Here is a 17,116-nt window from a genome sequence, read left to right as displayed (position 1 = left end):
AGGCTAGAAAGCCCTTGAAGGCTTAGATGTAGGAATAAATTAAATGAGGGGTATAATAGTAATTGGATAAATAATTGATAAATATAAGTAAAAAAAAGAAAAGAAAAGAAAGAGAGAGATCTGAAATTAGAGAAAGAAGAAAAAGAAGGGAAAAGAGGGGAAAGTAAGGGAAAAAGGAAAGGAGTTTGAGGAAATAAGTTAAAAGGGTAAGATGATGCTTTAATGTGTATAATATGTTTTCTTTAGCTTAAATTTCAGTTTTGATAAATGTTAGGGTTATGAAATTTATGTTTTGAGTTTAATTGATGAATTAAATTGAATGTTAGTGGTTGATTGTTGTGGTTAATTGATGATTTAGTTGATTATGGAAGATTGTGATGATTTTAAGTTATAGTTTTGTTTGAATGGCGAATTTTGAGTTAAAAATCAGGGGAGAACAGTAGGTTTCTGTTGAAATTCTGGTTTGAAGGTTGAAGATGATAAAAATTCAATTTGGTCCCTTAATTTGCAAAAATTACAGTTTAGTCCCTGAACTTTGAAAAATTACAAATTGGTCCCTGGAGCATATTCCGAGATTCTGAACAGAATAACATATGAATTATGGACAGAATTACTGTATAGATAAGAGAATTTAACACTTTCAATTTGGTCCTCCAATTTGACAAAAATTACAATTTGACCCTAAAAAATTGGTAAATTTCCAGAATGGTCCCTGGAGCATAATGATACATCCTGGACAGAATTGAGGATTAATTAAAGTCAGAATTTCAGTATATTCATGGATTTATGACAAATTTTAGTTTGGTCCTCCATTTGATAAAAGTTACAATTTGGCCCAAAAAAATATGGTAAATTCCAGATTAGTCCATAGCTGTAATATTAGCTTTTTCAGATTAGTTTGATGAATAATTAAGGGTTATTTAGTGAATTATTACCAATTTTATTAGTTGTTTTTATTATGGATTAGATTTCAAGAAAACTGTTAAATTTTGGGTTTTTAAGAAAATTGACTAGTTAGTTTAAAAACATATAGGGTTACGGTATACACCCTTAGTTAAGTATATTAAATAGGCTATTTGTTCTTTAGAGTCGTTCTTGAATATGTCTCCTTTATATTCAGATAATCCTGATATTCTACCGGCAAGACGGCAGTAGGATTTCCTTCGGTTTCAGCTTGTGAGTGATGTTTGCTTTTGAGTCAGGTGAGTGGTTAATGTTCCATATGCATGAGAAATATTATAAATATTTGATTTGTTAATATGAATTGGATCATGCTTCTTGATAATATATATATATATATATATATATATATATATATATATATATATATTATCCTTGTTATGATAAAGCATGATCAATTATTGAATCTAAATTCTTGATATGAACCAACATATATTTTGAATTGACTTCTGAATTGATAGCTCCTCATTTGATTGATGTCATGAGTTGAGCTTTGAGATATGAATATGTTTGTTTGATTACGATTATGAACATATGGTATGTCAGTCATAATACCCATGTTAACAGGGTAGTGTTAGTCTTTGTGCACATCGTATCTGAACCCTAGTTGGTCGGGGGAGTCATCAACCTGTGTGGACTGATCATCCCACAGTACGGAGCCTCATACTCATTGCATTTTGATTTTCTGACAAACTTTACCATATAATCTTCTTGTTATGGCCTATTTGAGAAACCTTTCTATAAGAACCTAGAGCCATACTTGTATATATATTTCTCATTACTGTATTATCTCGTGTGTGTATATTGAACGTTATCTACTCACTGAGTTGTTGAACTCACCCTCTCATTATTTATCCTTTTCAGGCTTATAGCTTGATAGCAGGTTGATTAGTACTTAAAAGTGCATATTTATCAAGGTTTTATATAATAATTTTGCACTTAAAGTATCAATAACTCCTTAACTAAAGCATGTTTTATAATAACAAGTCTAATACTATAAAATGCCCTAATATATGGTAAATGTTCATCTTAAATGCAGGCCTATCACATAAATCAAAGGATTGATTGATGAATTCAACTACTGAAATTTGCGAAGATAAAGAGAGGGTGAAACTTAGAAAAGAAATGTTGGTGCAGTCCAAACTAGAACACTGTTTGGTAATTGGGTCATATCTTCAGTTCTAGATGTCCAAATGACCTCAATTTTTTACACAGATTCAGTAAGACATAGGCCTACAACTTTTATGTTTACATCAAGATCTAAGAAGGCCGTTTTCAAATCCAAATTATAGCAACAAAGGAGAAGTCCGAATCTGTCCTGCAGCCCGAAAACTGTTCAGTGTTTGGCCCATATCTGGAGTTCTAGAAATCCAAATGACCTCCATTTTTTTTCCTGGAAAGATGAGTCAATTTCCTACAACTTTCATGTTTTCCAGTGGACCCAGTTCGGATGGTAACATTTTTGTTTTATTTAGACAAGAAGATAAGGATTTTCACCATGTCAAAAGTTGGCCACCCACTCAACAATTAGTCATCAAATCAATAATTTCGAATTTTGGCCTATAAAAGACGGAATTTTCCATGTATTTGGTGGCTTGATTGTTCAGATCAAGTTCATGCTCTTTATTTCTCTCTTTATATTTTTTTTGTAATTTTTAAGTTTTGTTTTGATTAATATCTTGTTTATGCTTTTCATTTCCTTTCCTTTACTTAGTTAACTTGTATTTTCTTTATGTTCTTGTTTTGTTTATTTATGTTTCTCTTCTTCATTATGTTTAGCTAAGTTTATTATGTCAAGGTGAAAAGGTTACACTAATGGTGTAAGAGTAAGTATGGTGTAAACTCAACATGGACCTTAATGTTTAATATTAACATGTCTTATCTTTTTATCTTACTAATTCTTAATACCTTGCTTGTTAAATGATTAATCTAGATTTGTGTTGTATAACACTTGGTACAACAAATGCTTGACACTCTCATAGCCCAACCGTATAGTTTTACCTACACCTGAGCTATGAAAAGAACTTGATTTGTTGTTAACATCAGTTAACATCATGAATTCCTGAAAATATTTAAAAGTTTGGTGTTATGTAAATAAGATAATTAATATGATCATGTTAATAATTTATAATGAGCTATTAATGAGAAATCATCCGATTGGAACCTCCTTTGTGTGTGGTTTCCAGTTGAATAATAAGAGTTTATACTATACTTGTTTGAAATACCATTGGTGGATCCTCTAACCTTGACATTTGTTTTTATCATTGTTTAATCCTTACATTAATCTTCCATCTCAAAGTTCTCATTAATTTCTTCCTTCTCTTTTTATTATTATTATTATTATTATTATTATTATTATTATTATTAGTACTATTATTATTACTATTAATATTACTATTATTATTATTATTATTATTATTATTATTATTATTATTATTATTTACATTCTGTTTATATTATATAATTTATCTCTTTGATATTTTCATAAACTCAGTATATAGGCTGGAAACCTGTAACCCGATCTTTTAGATCATTCTCAGGCATAACAACGCCACGTACTGAGTATTATTATTATTATTATTATTGTTGTTGTTGTTGTTGTTGTCGTCTTGTTATTTATAATTTATACAATTAACCTCTCTGTGGTTCGACCCCAGTCTTGCCGGGTTATTTATTGCTTCGACACTCCTGCACTTGGGAGAAAACATCAATCTTTTGGTCGTGTCAAGTTTTTGGCACCGTTGCTGGGGAGGTAAATTCTTGTATAAATTATAGTATTTATTTTATTTTTTCTAACTTTGTTTCTTTTTGTTTTTTCTTTTCTTCTTCCTTTTCTTCTTTTTCTACACGTGCATGAGAGTTTGGTCACATACATTAAATGATAAACTTTGTAAAGTATACTCATCTTTTTTAGAAAACATGGCCGAAGAGGATAATCAATCGCTTTATAATGAAAATAATGAGAATAATCAGATTAGAACACTTAGAGACTACATGAATCCAACAAGAACAATTGCGCGATCATGTATATTTTTTTCTTCTGATGCATCTCATTTTAATTTTAAGCCAGACATTATTCAACTTTTACCTTCTTTTCATGACTTAGATCTAGAAAATCCATACTTGCATTTGAGAGAATTTAAGGAAGTTTGTAACACTTATAATAACTCAAATTGTAGCATGAACATCATCAGATTTAAGCTTTTTCTTTTTTCTTTAAAAGATAAAGCTAAAACATTCAAATAATCTCTTTTCTTATTACCATTTACCAAAGCATACAACTACAGCGAAAGTGCCAACAGAGGAATTCAGAGTAATCGTTAACCAAGATTCTTTCAGATTATAATAGCAACCACCAGCGGTGCTATTTCCAGCATCACAATAATCTGCAAATTTCCTCAAAAATCCCTATTGTGAATGCCTCATAGGTTTGTCTGCAAAGAACCCTAAATCACCCTTCAAAAGGATCATTAACCGGCAGTATGTATGCCAAAGAAATTGGTTGCCATCTGGCACAAATTCCATAAAAACCAAATTAAGATCCATGTCATCAGTAGGGCTCAATAACAGAATATGTTTGGGTTTGATCAAACATTCAAACCTCGAATTTAAGCTACAGCTAATAAAAACTTCCTAATATCTTCAAACAACATTCCAATTCCAGCCATCAAATTAAACCTACACCTACACTCCTTTGCCCCACTGATAAATATTTTATAATATTTTTTTTTTCAAATATTCATCTTTCCCTCTTCTGCTGCATAAATACACTAACAAAAATATAGCAAAGAACAAAAGGAACCTAAAACACCTGACAAAACAAAACAACATAAGATAACATAGAAACTCTGTTCCTTAAATTAAGAACTGATCGAGAACCAATCATATAAACCCAGAAAAAATAATCACATATTAAAGAGAAAAAACCTTGTTTTCCATTTGACAACTATATCAACTTTGATCACTCAAAGACAGGAAAAAAGAAAACACAATACAAAACAACAAAAGCCAAACATGCAAAGAAAGATATAGAGAACACCCAGATGGCAACACCTCCATAATTCATTTCCAAAAAAAGTGGGTCTCTTCAGTGTTTTTAGTAAAATAAAACCTCTCCTTTTTCCCTGAATTTTTCTCCACTCAATCTCTCCCTTATTTTCCATAAATAACTTGACCTTTTCTCCTTGATTTTAGGATTCTTTTCAAATGAAAATTTTGAAGAAAAAAGAAAAGCAACCAGCTTTCATCATTACAAAGAGAGAAAATCCAACAAAAAAAAAAGACCAATCAAAACAGGAAAAACCCACCAACCAAATAAGAAAAACACAACAAATAAGAACAAAACCAACTCTTCTTATTCAAATTGAATAAAAAGAAAAAAAAAAGAAAAAAAAATGGTTATTTTCATGTTAATTCAATACTGACGTGGTCTGGTCTACCTTTTCTCCTTCTCGGTATTTGTTCGATAAAGAGGTAGAGAGAGAGGAGCCTAGAGGAATTGAAGGAGAGAAGAGAAGGCGTTTTTTAGAGAGAGGAAATTTGTAGAGAGAGAAGTGGGAAAAACTTGTGTGCTTGTAATGTTTTTATGAGTGAAGAAAAGGGAAGGAAGATCCAAAGTTGAAGCCAGAAAGTTCCCCTTTTATTTCTTTATTTATTATCTACTATCTTTAATTAATTATTCTGTTTTTTTTACAACTTGCATTTTTTTTACTTTCCTTTTTCACAACTTTTGCGAAAAAGTTTTTTTATCATCAAATATTTTACCTATATAATATTTTTAATATTTAGAAATGTTTTCCTGTGATTAATGAGAAGGTGATGATAATATAGTGATAATAATGATAAGATAATTTTATGATTATAAAAATAATAATTATAATAAAAAAATAATAATTGCAAAATGGTGATGAAATTATAAAAATAATGGTGGTTGTGGTTGAGAAGATAATAATAATTGGGTTGTGGTTATAGAGGAAAATATGATATTGGTGGTGAGATTAAGATGATAATTGAAATAAATTGGATGATATTGTAAATAAATAATTATTTGTAAAATATTTTATGAAAATTTATGAATTAAAATTATTTTTTGTATATGAATTAAGTTTGAAGTTAACTATAAAATATTTTTTATTAATTAATTTTTTTATAAAATATTTTGATAAAAACAAACATAGAAAAATATATTTCAAAAACAAACACAGAAGATTTGAAATAAATTTTCATGTAAAGTATATTACTTTAAACAAACGGATTTTAAGTTGTATTTCAATAAATTAGGTAGGATTGGATTATTATTTTGAATAAAAAAAGGATAATAAAGATAATATATAAATATATAAATTATTTATATAATATATAATATATAAATATATAAAGGATTATATATATATATATATATATATTAAAATATATAAATTGATTTCTAGATCATATGGCATAAACATTTTTATTTTATATATTTATCTTTCATGTCATGTAACATTGATCAAACACAATTTTAATTTTAATAATTGAATAATAAGTTAATAATGACTAAACAAGAATATATATTTTTTAATTTTATTTTTCACATATCTTAATTCAATTTCTTTAAAAGCAATGATTGATTTAATATAAGTTATACTGTAATATGTACGATGTATTGATTATGGGTAGTAATTAGAATGTAACCTCTATAATAAGATAAAGTATTAGATATTTTTAATATATTTATTTTTCGTTGGTATAAAAATAAAAAAAAACTATTATAAACATTATTTATTCACATAATAAAAATAATATTTTATATCTAACAAATATATTTTTATCCTTGATCTAGTTATTTATTACTTGATTGATTAGTAAATTAAATTAAAAAAGAGCTATAAAGCTATAAAGGAGTTAGTGCCGTCCCAAATATGTAAATAGGTAAAAAAAAAAAAAAAAAACAATTGAGCTAAGTGAGTGAGGTATTTATGGCCGTTGGATTAAACACGGGTGGGCGTCAAAGATCGACGGCTAATGATGACCTTGACGTCACTTACTGATTTATGCTCTTTTTTTTGACATTTTTGTGGATGGAAAAAGGATACCTCACATCACCACAGCACGTTCGTTAATTTTCGGATAAAAGAAATAAAAAAAAATTCATATAGCAAAAATATTTTTTTTTATTTTAAAATATAAAAATTTATTTTAAAATTATAATAAAAAATTAATTTTTATATCCTTTTCTTCAACTCTTTAACTAAACATGTTTTTGTTCATTTTCTATCTATTTTTTCTATTTTAGAACATTAACTTACACAACCTTATATTTTACATATTTTTTTATTTATTAGAAAAATTAAATTTTCCTTTTATTGGATCATGAAAAAAAAATATTATCATTCAATATATCTTGGTCTTGCGGAATTAAAAACCAAGAAATCTATTTACAAACTCCTTTTTTTTTTTTTTTTTTCCAACCATGCAAGTAAATAATTAATTAAATATCGCAATTCAAAGTGTTTCCATCTTGGAAGTTTACACAACCCTTATCTGTGGTTGTTATTAACCTAAAGTGCCCAAATTAATTAATTAATTAATTATTTGATGGATGGATAATTTTCTACTTCCTACGAGTGACTTGAATTGAGGGCCTTGAAGAAGCTAGATAAGCCATTGAAATTGTGCAATTTGATCCTCCTAACCTCGATTTCCGTCCATCCATCACTTTCTTTACTAGCCAAGGGGCAATGGCCCATCTACTAATTATTTTCTTTCTTTTTTTCCTTCCCTGTATATATTTGTTTATTCGCAAAAAAGAAAGAAAGAGAGGTTATATTCTGGTACTGACGAGGACATTTTTCACTGCATATGTCTCTCACGTTTTCAAATTTTCTTTTACTTCTAAGTCTTGTCAATAAAAATAAGATTCTTACTAGAACAGTCAAAAGCAATAATGGTATAATCATGTGAGAAGATGACAAGTATTATACAATAAAAAGAAAGAAATGTAAGTTTCTATAAAAATATAATCAAAATGAATATCGTTAGAACTTAGAAGTTAATTAGATATCAGGAGGAGTGTAAGTTTCAGAATATAAATGGATGTATTTGAATGAAAAAAATAGAGAAGAAAATATAATGATTTTTAATATTGATATTGTGTTTGAAATATAGAGTAATAAGGAATCAAGTAAGATTTAATTTCTTTTTAATATTTATGTTCTTAAGAAAACTGATATGGTGATGACTGTAGTACGTAAATCTTAATCATATTTAAACAAGATTATGATAAGAGTAAATAAGGTATATTTTTAAATAAAAAAAATTAATGATCAGATGCTCTAAAGCATATTTTTAAGAATTATAGAAATTAATGAAATAAAATCTTTAATTGAACCAAAAAAAGTTGCGTGAAAAAAATCACATAATAAAACATGCTGTGAAACTTCTTTCTAAGAATAAAAAAAGAGAGATGAACAATACATTTTCAAGTGTGTTGTTAAAATATCTTTCCAAAATATAATAAAACATGTAATTGTTTGGAATTAAAATATAAGAAATAAATTTATTGGTCAAGTAAAGTACCACATAACTCATCAATTATTTATCATTAAAAAATGAACTTATTCTTAAAAAACAAAAAAAAAAACAATATTCTGTATGCTCTAGCTAGTAGAGGACGGCATAAATTATGAGATTTGTTATGACAAGACGAATCATAGTGGTTATTCATTGGAATAAAGTTTTATAAATTCTCATTATCGTTGTTGAGAGGTATTGCTAATTTCATTATGTTGACAAAAGTAGCTTATTAAGCTAATATATATTTTTGATAATCCCAATATATTTTATTTATTTATTTATAAAACTTAGAAAGTTAGATATCGATGCAGAGCTTCAACTGATCTGAGTTAAATGAAAAATAAATGAAGGAATTGACTAAGTAACTAAGTTAAATCTATTATTTTTTCTAAAATAATATTATTTTTGTTTTTTCTTTTAAAATTGAAAATAATCCACCAAACAGTCCCGAGCCGATCCTACGTGGAGGAAGAAAAAACTATTGTTTTGGCCATCAACAGTTTTGTCCTAAATGGCCATCACCACATCTTATTGAGCTAAAGTTTCCAGACCCCACAAGATACAAAGTAGTTGCTAGTGGGGCTTCGATTCTCAAACAATTGAAAAGTATTCCTTTTAAATATATATATATAATATATATATATATATATATATATATATATATAATATATATATAAAACAAGTTTTAAGTCTTTTGTTACAAAATAAATTTTTTTAGGTCATTTGATATTATTAAAAAGGTGGTACTTCTAATTCTAAAATAAAAAAAAAACATTTAAATTTTACAATTTTAAAAAAATAAATTTATTTACAAAATAAATTTAGTATAGATTTTTATCATTTCAAAAAAATAGGAGATACAAAGAACATATCTTTTTTATTTGTCTTTTTTTTATTTTTATCTCAAGTGGTAACTAAATATTATTTTATTATTTAATTTTTTTTTTTGAAAATATTGACAAAAACAAACAAGTTTCCCAACTTTATCAAAAAATATAAATCTCTTTTTTTTTTTTTGCAAGACCAGTAACAAATTGATGAAAACGATTAGACCTGAACTAACTAGAACTCATTTCTCTTATATTAAATACTACCATTGAACTTTGGTCCAAAGATCGAGTAATTCTTACTTTATAATATCATGTACTTACATAATATTTAAATAGTATTAATATTTCTTATAAAAATGTTGAAAATAACCCAAACAGGAAAGAAAGAAATAATGTCAACAGAGGATACGCTGCCATTTGGAACCCCAAGATTAAGCACAAATTGGCTTAAAGCCACCATACGTGACAAGTCACATTCGATATTGATGATATGTCCTTCGGACAAAGCCTGAAGAAAGTTGCCATAAGCCCCAGCTTGGTTCTTCCACGACAAGAGGAGCAAGAGTGGGGTTTAAAGGGGCTTTACATCCTAATTAAGCTGGTGTTCCTAAGTGGAAAAACAAGAGGGTGACTTGTTCAACAAAACCAGCCTCATGTTTTTGGGTTTCAAAGCTTGTCCATGTCTACCTTTTGTTATGGTTCTTATTTCTTTCTGTAATTAGAAAATATAGAAAGGGAGACAAGTTGTGCTAGCTAGTTGACAAATTTGAACCAATAAATAAATTATCTACCAAGAAAACATGTATTGTCTACAGGAAATGCTAGCCAGCCATCCATTAGCCAAGTGCCAATGGTTTTCTAGTTATTACAACTATGATTTGGATTTTTCCCGATTTTGGAATTTTTTTTTTAAGATTTAGGTGTATATTATTTTTTTTTTACAAAGATTTGTGACCCAATAGATATATACCATGAACTGCCAAATGCAATTAGACAAAGAAGAGATTTTTCTTTATCAAAGTTTTTTTTTTTAAGTTTACGAAATTAATTGGAAGGAAGTGCTCTTAAAATATATATTTTACTATCCTTTATATATATATATATATATATTATTTGAAGTATACACAACATAATAATTAAACATAGGTTAGCCCAATACTTAAATGATAAGTTACAAGTTGATTTAAATCAATTAAAATAGTGATATTGTTTTTATTTATTTATTTTAAAATTAAAATAATTTGATTGGGTTATTGATTTTTTTCTGACACCCAACTTGAGTTAGGGGATATATCGGTTGGTTTTAGGGTTAATCTATCGAGCTAAAATGAGAATTAATGATTATGATACAGATTGAAAACACACACAAATTGTTTTAGTTGGTGAATTTCTCTATCAAATAGGGGAAGGAAACAAAAGGAGAAATAAAAAAGTGAGCTTAATTTGCAATTTGTTGACATTTTCTGGGCCATGTTGATCTGAGATCACTCTCCTCCACAATAACAAATGTGATGTTGTTATTCATTAGAGTCAACATCTAATAATAATCACTAGAGACCACTTCGAGGGCTAAGAAGCCATCACATAATTATTAGACCACCTTGTTGACTTCAATTTAGGATCTTATTTTTTCCAAAAAGCCCTCAAGTATTGGGTTAATATCAATTTTGTTCGCAAAACAATTTCTTATAGCAATTTTATCCCTAGATATATATATTTCATTAATTAGAATTCCTCAACAAAAAATGATGCTAGATGATGTATTTTATTGCTCGTACCTTCCAATGAAACTGCTCACACTTGATAATCTTTCCTTTAACAACTTAATTTCAACCAAAAATCTCTTACATGTACGTGAGTACCAAAGAGGAGAATAATGTAGTTGTCAAGCATCGAAAAGGTCAACATTCCCTCCTCCACATGTCTCGGCTGCTCGATGTTGATGATCTACCATTATTGATTTCATGGCCTTCCATTATCTCTAAAACCAAAGCCACCACCATTTCTACTTTTGTTCTGCGCAATTCACTCTCCTTTATCAATCCCTATAACCATATTTCCTCTCCTTAATTTCTTCATATACTCGTCTCCTTTTCTTTCTCATGACATAGCAATATAACAACATCACTCCTCCTAGCCCCATTTCCTTGCCCTGGTCAAGGTATGTTGCTTGTAGTTCAGGCCATCACTCCCTCTCTTTTTTGCTTGTAATGTCAATCTTTGTTGTATTCGTATCGTTTCTTGGTTTATAATTTGTTCGTCTTGCAAGAAACCAAACAAATAATTTCTTTTCATTCTAGCAGGATTTTCTATATGATTGGACAATGTTGTAAAAAACCTGCTTGTTTATTGGAAATAGAATCATAAAATGTAGAAATATGACAAGAAGTATATATATGTATAAATTAGAAATCGAGAAACTCATTCAAGATCGTGGGTTCATTTGATAATGCAGGATTTTTTGAGAATTTTTTTATATGGCAACAACTGCAAGCAATGGTGCCCTGAAGAGGGAGAAGGTCACACCCTCTTCACATCCTCACACAAGTAATCGCAGGCAAGGGAGTTCAAGACCAGCCAGCCCTTCATCAGGCTCGACCAACAAGGATAATCCCAGCACTCCATCAGGAAAACCAATCCCAAACTACCTCAAGCCTACATTTAGCTCAAGACCTGAGTCCTTAAAACAAGTTAAGAAAACTGGCCATGAAGACACATCACAAAAGCCTGCTCTTCTTAGAAGAAGATCCTTTGAAAAGCCTCCATCTCTTCATCATGTACAAAAGCCACTACTCTCTTCAGATTCTAAAGAGAGACCAGGTAGAGAAAGATTAATCCGCACAGCCCGATCTTCATCTTTTTCATCAAAAAATGTTACTTCACCAAAAACTGTCTTCGACCGGAATGCCACATCACATAAGCCAGGACAATCTCAGCCACTGGCTACAAGGATCACGAGGAGGAGCATTAGTCCCTCTACCAAGAAAGTGAGTAATGCTCTTGTTTTGCCGAAAGAGCCAATCCGTCATGATGTAGCTCAGAATTTGGATCTTGAAACTAAGCAAGAAAACAATGCAGAATCTTTCTTGGCTCATGAAAGTGAAGAGATACTGAATGCTGTGAGCCAGGAACAAGTTCCTTCTGATTCGCAAAAGGCAAAAAACAAGGAAGAACATATTGTTTCTGAAGAAACTGAAGTTAACAATGTTACTGAAGATGAGAAGCTCAAGGGCTCTAACATTACCACAGTTGCTGAAGGAGAAATTAGTAATGACCCCGCATTAGCAGAACCGGTTGAAGAAACAGAAACCGAGTTACATCAAGAAAGCGAAAACCGACAAGCAGAGGAATATAATGGGAAATTAGAGGAAAGCATCGACACTAATGCTAACCTTGAAGAGGGTATTGCAGTTGAGGCTGATGATCAAGTGAAAGTGGAAGAGAGTGCTAACGAAAATGAGGTTTCACCCGAAGTACCTGTTGGTGAAGAAAAGGAGGGAGACATGAACAAAGTTAATGAAGGAAGTGAGGAGCATAAGCCCCAGGAAGAACAAGATAAAGTAGTGAGTAATGCTCAAGAAGAAGAAAAGCCAGATGATGCAAATTCGCCACAAAAAAAGCAAGTGGTACAAGGCAATAAAAAGGAATCACATGCTGCATACAATGATGTGATCGAAGAGACTAAGAATAAGCTACTTGAGGAGAGAAAGAACAAGGTGAAGGCATTGGTTGGGGCATTTGAGACTGTGATAGACTATGAATCTAAATGAACCTGACTGATGATAACATACAGACAATTCTCGATCGAATTGGAGTAACTGAAGCTTAATTTTCAGGTTGCCGATGTGTTTGCTAGATTTCCTTTACAGCTCGTGTGGATATTGTTGCCTTTAGAAAGACATTGATGATAATGTGCAAGAATACATAATTCCTGTTTGTTCTCTCTTTTCCATGATATACATAGCCAAGAAAAACATGTACTCAATTTGTGATTTTTCGAATGAAAACCTTTGTCATAGACCGGTACATATATATTGCAGCTGATAATTCCTGACAAATAACAATTGAACTGATTTTTCCCTGATGATATTTACATAGATTGTTTTATTGAATCTAAATGACTTTATAGGGACAGCATTCACGTGAACCGGTCACCGGATTTTACAAAATGGTGATTCTGTCTAAATTAATGGAACATTAGTACAGGAAAATATGCATCTTCTGAAGACTGAAGCGGTCTATTTTCTGGTCCTGCATCTTCTGCTCTGCAGCATCTACATCTTGGTTACCTCCTCCACCTAACGTAATTGCTTACGAATTTATATCGTCTAATCTAATGAATACTGCTTCCAAACCATCTATTCCAGGTCTGCAACCAATCAATTTTTCCATGCATAGCTTTGATCTCTTCCCGGACATTTCCCATATTAATGATTCTTGTCTCTCTTATAGCATTCCAAGGAATCAGTGCTAATTAACCAAGTCATAACTGGCTGGCTTGCTTAGACTTCGACTTCCCCTTAATCTTTGTTCTTGGGACCTACAATTAATACAAGTGTGGTCCTTGGCTACTAGTTAATTATTAAGTATAAATATTAAGACTAAATCATTCTGTAGTCCCTTGGCTTTGAATGTTATTACAATATAGCATTTAAATTTGAAAGGCTATATATTTACAGCTTAATTCTTCAACACTCGGAGGCCATTTTCTTAATAAGTCCCAGAGATTAAGTTACAGATTTTTAAACAAAAAAGACTTAAGTTATAATTTAGCTCAAAACCTAAGGATTAAGGGATATTTATTGGTAGCTTAGACAGTATCCGCACGCTGCTTTGAGTACTGTTTGGTTAACGTTAGAATCTGCTTCACTATATAAAACCCTTTTAGCATACTAAACGATCACCATTCCAAATCAACTACATAATCTTTCTTCTTCTCCTTTGAGTTTGTCTTCTACCCACTCATTTTTGAACCTACAAAGAAAAAATGGCTGAAGGTGTGCTCTTCAGTATTGCGGAGGAAATAATAAAGACATTAGGTTCCCTAACTGCTCAGGAGGTTGCACTATGGTGGGGGCTCAAAGATCAATTGCGGAAGCTCAATGACACAGTTACCAGGATTAAGGCTGTGATTCATGATGCTGAGGAGCAGGCATAGAAACAGAACCATCAAATCAAAGACTGGCTCAAGAAGCTGCTGGAAGCTGTGTATGATGCAGAGGATATGCTGGACGATTTTTCAGCACAAGTTCTGCGGAATCAGTTGATGTCGGGGAATAGAGTATGGAGGGAGGTACGTGTTCTCTTCTCAGAATCAAACCAATTTGCGTATGGTTTGCTGATGGGTCTTGCTGATGACATTGAGAGAAACTAGATGACATTGATGCTGACAGTAAAAGATTCCACTTGGAGGTTCGTGATGAGGAGAGAGCTTCTTTGATTACTGTGAGGGAGCAAAATACCTCCTCTGAACCTGAAGTAATAGTTGGGAGAGAAGGAGACAAAGTGATAGTTAAAAGTTTTCTGCTGAATTCCAACAACGATGAGAATGTTTCTGTCATTTCCATAGTTGGAATAGGGGGTTGGGGAAGACCACACTAGCTCAACATGTTTGGAGTACATAGATAGTGAGAGGGTTGGAGGAAGAGGAGTGTTTTTCCAATATTTAAGGAAACTTCGTATATTTAGTTGTGGTAAACTGAAGGGATGGTGGAAGAGATGGAGTAGAGATGAGATGAATGATGATAGTGATGAGTCAACAATAGAAGAAGGGTTGATAATGCTCTCTTTTCCACGTCTTTCTTCCTTGAAGATTGACCAGTGTCCAAATCTGACTTCAATGCCATTGTTTCCGACTCTCAATGAAGGTCTTTATTTGGGCAACACTAGTTCAATGCCATTACAGCAGACAATGAAGATGACATCACCAGTCTCTTCTTCTTCATTTATCCGTCCTCTCTCCAAATTGAAGAGACTATCTATGTGGTCAATTGATGACATGGTGTTAGACAATTGACATTTTTTAACTTTAGTGTTTCATGTTGTTTAATCAAGTATTGTTTGTTTTTTTCTTTCATTTCTGTTTTGATTTTGTTAAAGTAAATCCCTTGTTTTTCTGATGTTGTTGCTGAGATTAGTGGCAGCATATTCTCCACTACAGTTAGTGGCTAGTGACAGCAAATTGTCCACTACAGTTAGTGGCTGATAACTAGGGAGGTTTGTTGTATTTAAAGACATGCAGTTAATGAAATACTTACTGAGACATTTTATCAAACACCTTGTGTGTAATTCGTGTTCTTCAATACCAGCATTGTTATTCTTGATTGTGCATCCCTTCACCTGCACAAAACACAGCAACACAATTCTTAACAGTGGTATCAGAGCATCTCAGATCTTACAGGACCAAAACACCTTTTTTTTCAAAATCTCAAAAATGACATCCAACAACTTACTTTTAAACTCCCCCATTATATTTACTGGTGAAAACTACCATATTTGGTCAGTGAAGATGCAAGCTTTTCTTGAAGCTTATGATCTTTGGGAAATTGTTTCCGAAGACAAACCAGTAGCTCCCTTACCAACAAATCCCACTATGGCTCAAATCAAGTTCAGCAGTGAGGAAAAGGCAAAGAAATCCAAGGCGAAATCAATCATCCAAAATGCTGTGGCAGAAAGCATTTTCTACAGAATTATGGCATGCAATTCAGCCAAAGAGGCTTGGAACAAACTAAAAGAAGAATACCAAGGCAGTGACAGAACAAGGCAAATGCAAGTGCTGAATTTGAAGAGAGATTTTGAGGTACTTAACATGCAAGAAGATGAAACAATCTCTAAGTATTCTGATCGAATTTCACTAATTATCAACAACATCAGATTACTTGGAGAAGACTTTCCTGACAGTAGGATTGTGGAGAAGGTCCTTGTGACTCTTCCTGAGAGGTTTGAATCCAAAATCTCCTCTCTAGAAGAATCAAAGGACCTCAGTAAAATCTCATTAGGTGAACTAATGAGTGCTCTTCAAGCACAGGAGCAACGAAGAACAATCAGGCAAGACAGATTGACTGAAGGAGCCTTTTTATGTGCAAAAACAACAAGCTGGAAAAGGAAAGAAGTTGCCTAATCTGAGATTCAAAGGCAGAAATGAAGGGGGCAGCACTAGTGAAGCTTCAAAACAAAAGAAGTTTCCTCCTTGCACTCACTGCAAAAGAAACACACATTCAGAAAAATATTGTTGGTGGAGGCCAGATGCAATTTGTGGAAATTACAAGCAATCAGGGCACATCACAAAGGTCTGCAAGTTCAAAAAATCAGATCCAAAACCTCAACAAGCTCACCTAGCAGATGAAGTTGATACACAGGAGGAGCAATTCTTTGCTGTCACTTGTTTCTCAACAAATGATCCAGCTGATACTTGGCTTATTGACAGTGGATGCACACATCATTTGTGCAATGATGCTGGAATGTTCAAAACCCTTGATGAATCTTACAAATCCAGAGTAAAGGTTGGCAATGGAGAATTTCTGGAGGTCAAAGGCAGAGGGTTAGTAAATGTTCAAACAAGTTCAGGTATCAAAATCATTCCTGATGTGTTATTTATACCTGAAATCAGTCAAAATTTGTTGAGTGTTGGACAAATGATGGAGAAAAACTATTCTCTTCAGTTTAAGGATCATAAATGCATTATCTTTGATCCTTCTGGAGAACAAATGTTCTGTGTAAAGATGAAAAACAGAAGCTTTGTTGTTGACTGGGATAAAGTATCCAATCATGCA

General features: G+C 31.4%; 2 protein-coding genes across 2 annotated transcripts in view; one reads left to right on the top strand and one right to left on the bottom strand.

Moving 5' to 3' along the window:
* The window catches only part of LOC118037631 (uncharacterized), a 29,729-nt gene extending 24,163 nt beyond the window's left edge, over positions 1–5,566 (bottom strand). The window contains exon 1 of the mRNA XM_035043680.2: positions 5,400–5,566. The gene's annotated coding sequence lies outside the window, so the exon portion shown is untranslated. The remainder of the gene's footprint in view (positions 1–5,399) is intronic.
* A 6,166-nt stretch (positions 5,567–11,732) lies between these two features.
* LOC118037632 (uncharacterized) lies at positions 11,733–13,391 on the top strand. Its single transcript, XM_035043683.2, has one exon. It carries the CDS (start codon positions 11,822–11,824, stop codon positions 13,112–13,114), a length of 1,293 nt encoding a protein of 430 aa, XP_034899574.1. The 5' UTR covers positions 11,733–11,821; the 3' UTR covers positions 13,115–13,391.
* The last annotated feature ends 3,725 nt before the right edge of the window (positions 13,392–17,116 follow it).

This window comes from Populus alba, chromosome 6 (assembly GCF_005239225.2).
Source record: "Populus alba chromosome 6, ASM523922v2, whole genome shotgun sequence".
Classification (NCBI taxonomy): domain Eukaryota; kingdom Viridiplantae; phylum Streptophyta; class Magnoliopsida; order Malpighiales; family Salicaceae; genus Populus; species Populus alba.
Note: the sequence above shows the minus strand (reverse complement) of the source record. Positions and strands in the feature narration are given on the sequence as shown.

Coding starts and splice junctions, on each gene's coding strand:
- LOC118037632 (XM_035043683.2), top strand. CDS start 11,822: ATGGCAACAACTGCAAGCAATGGTGCCCTGAAGAGGGAGAAGGTCACA.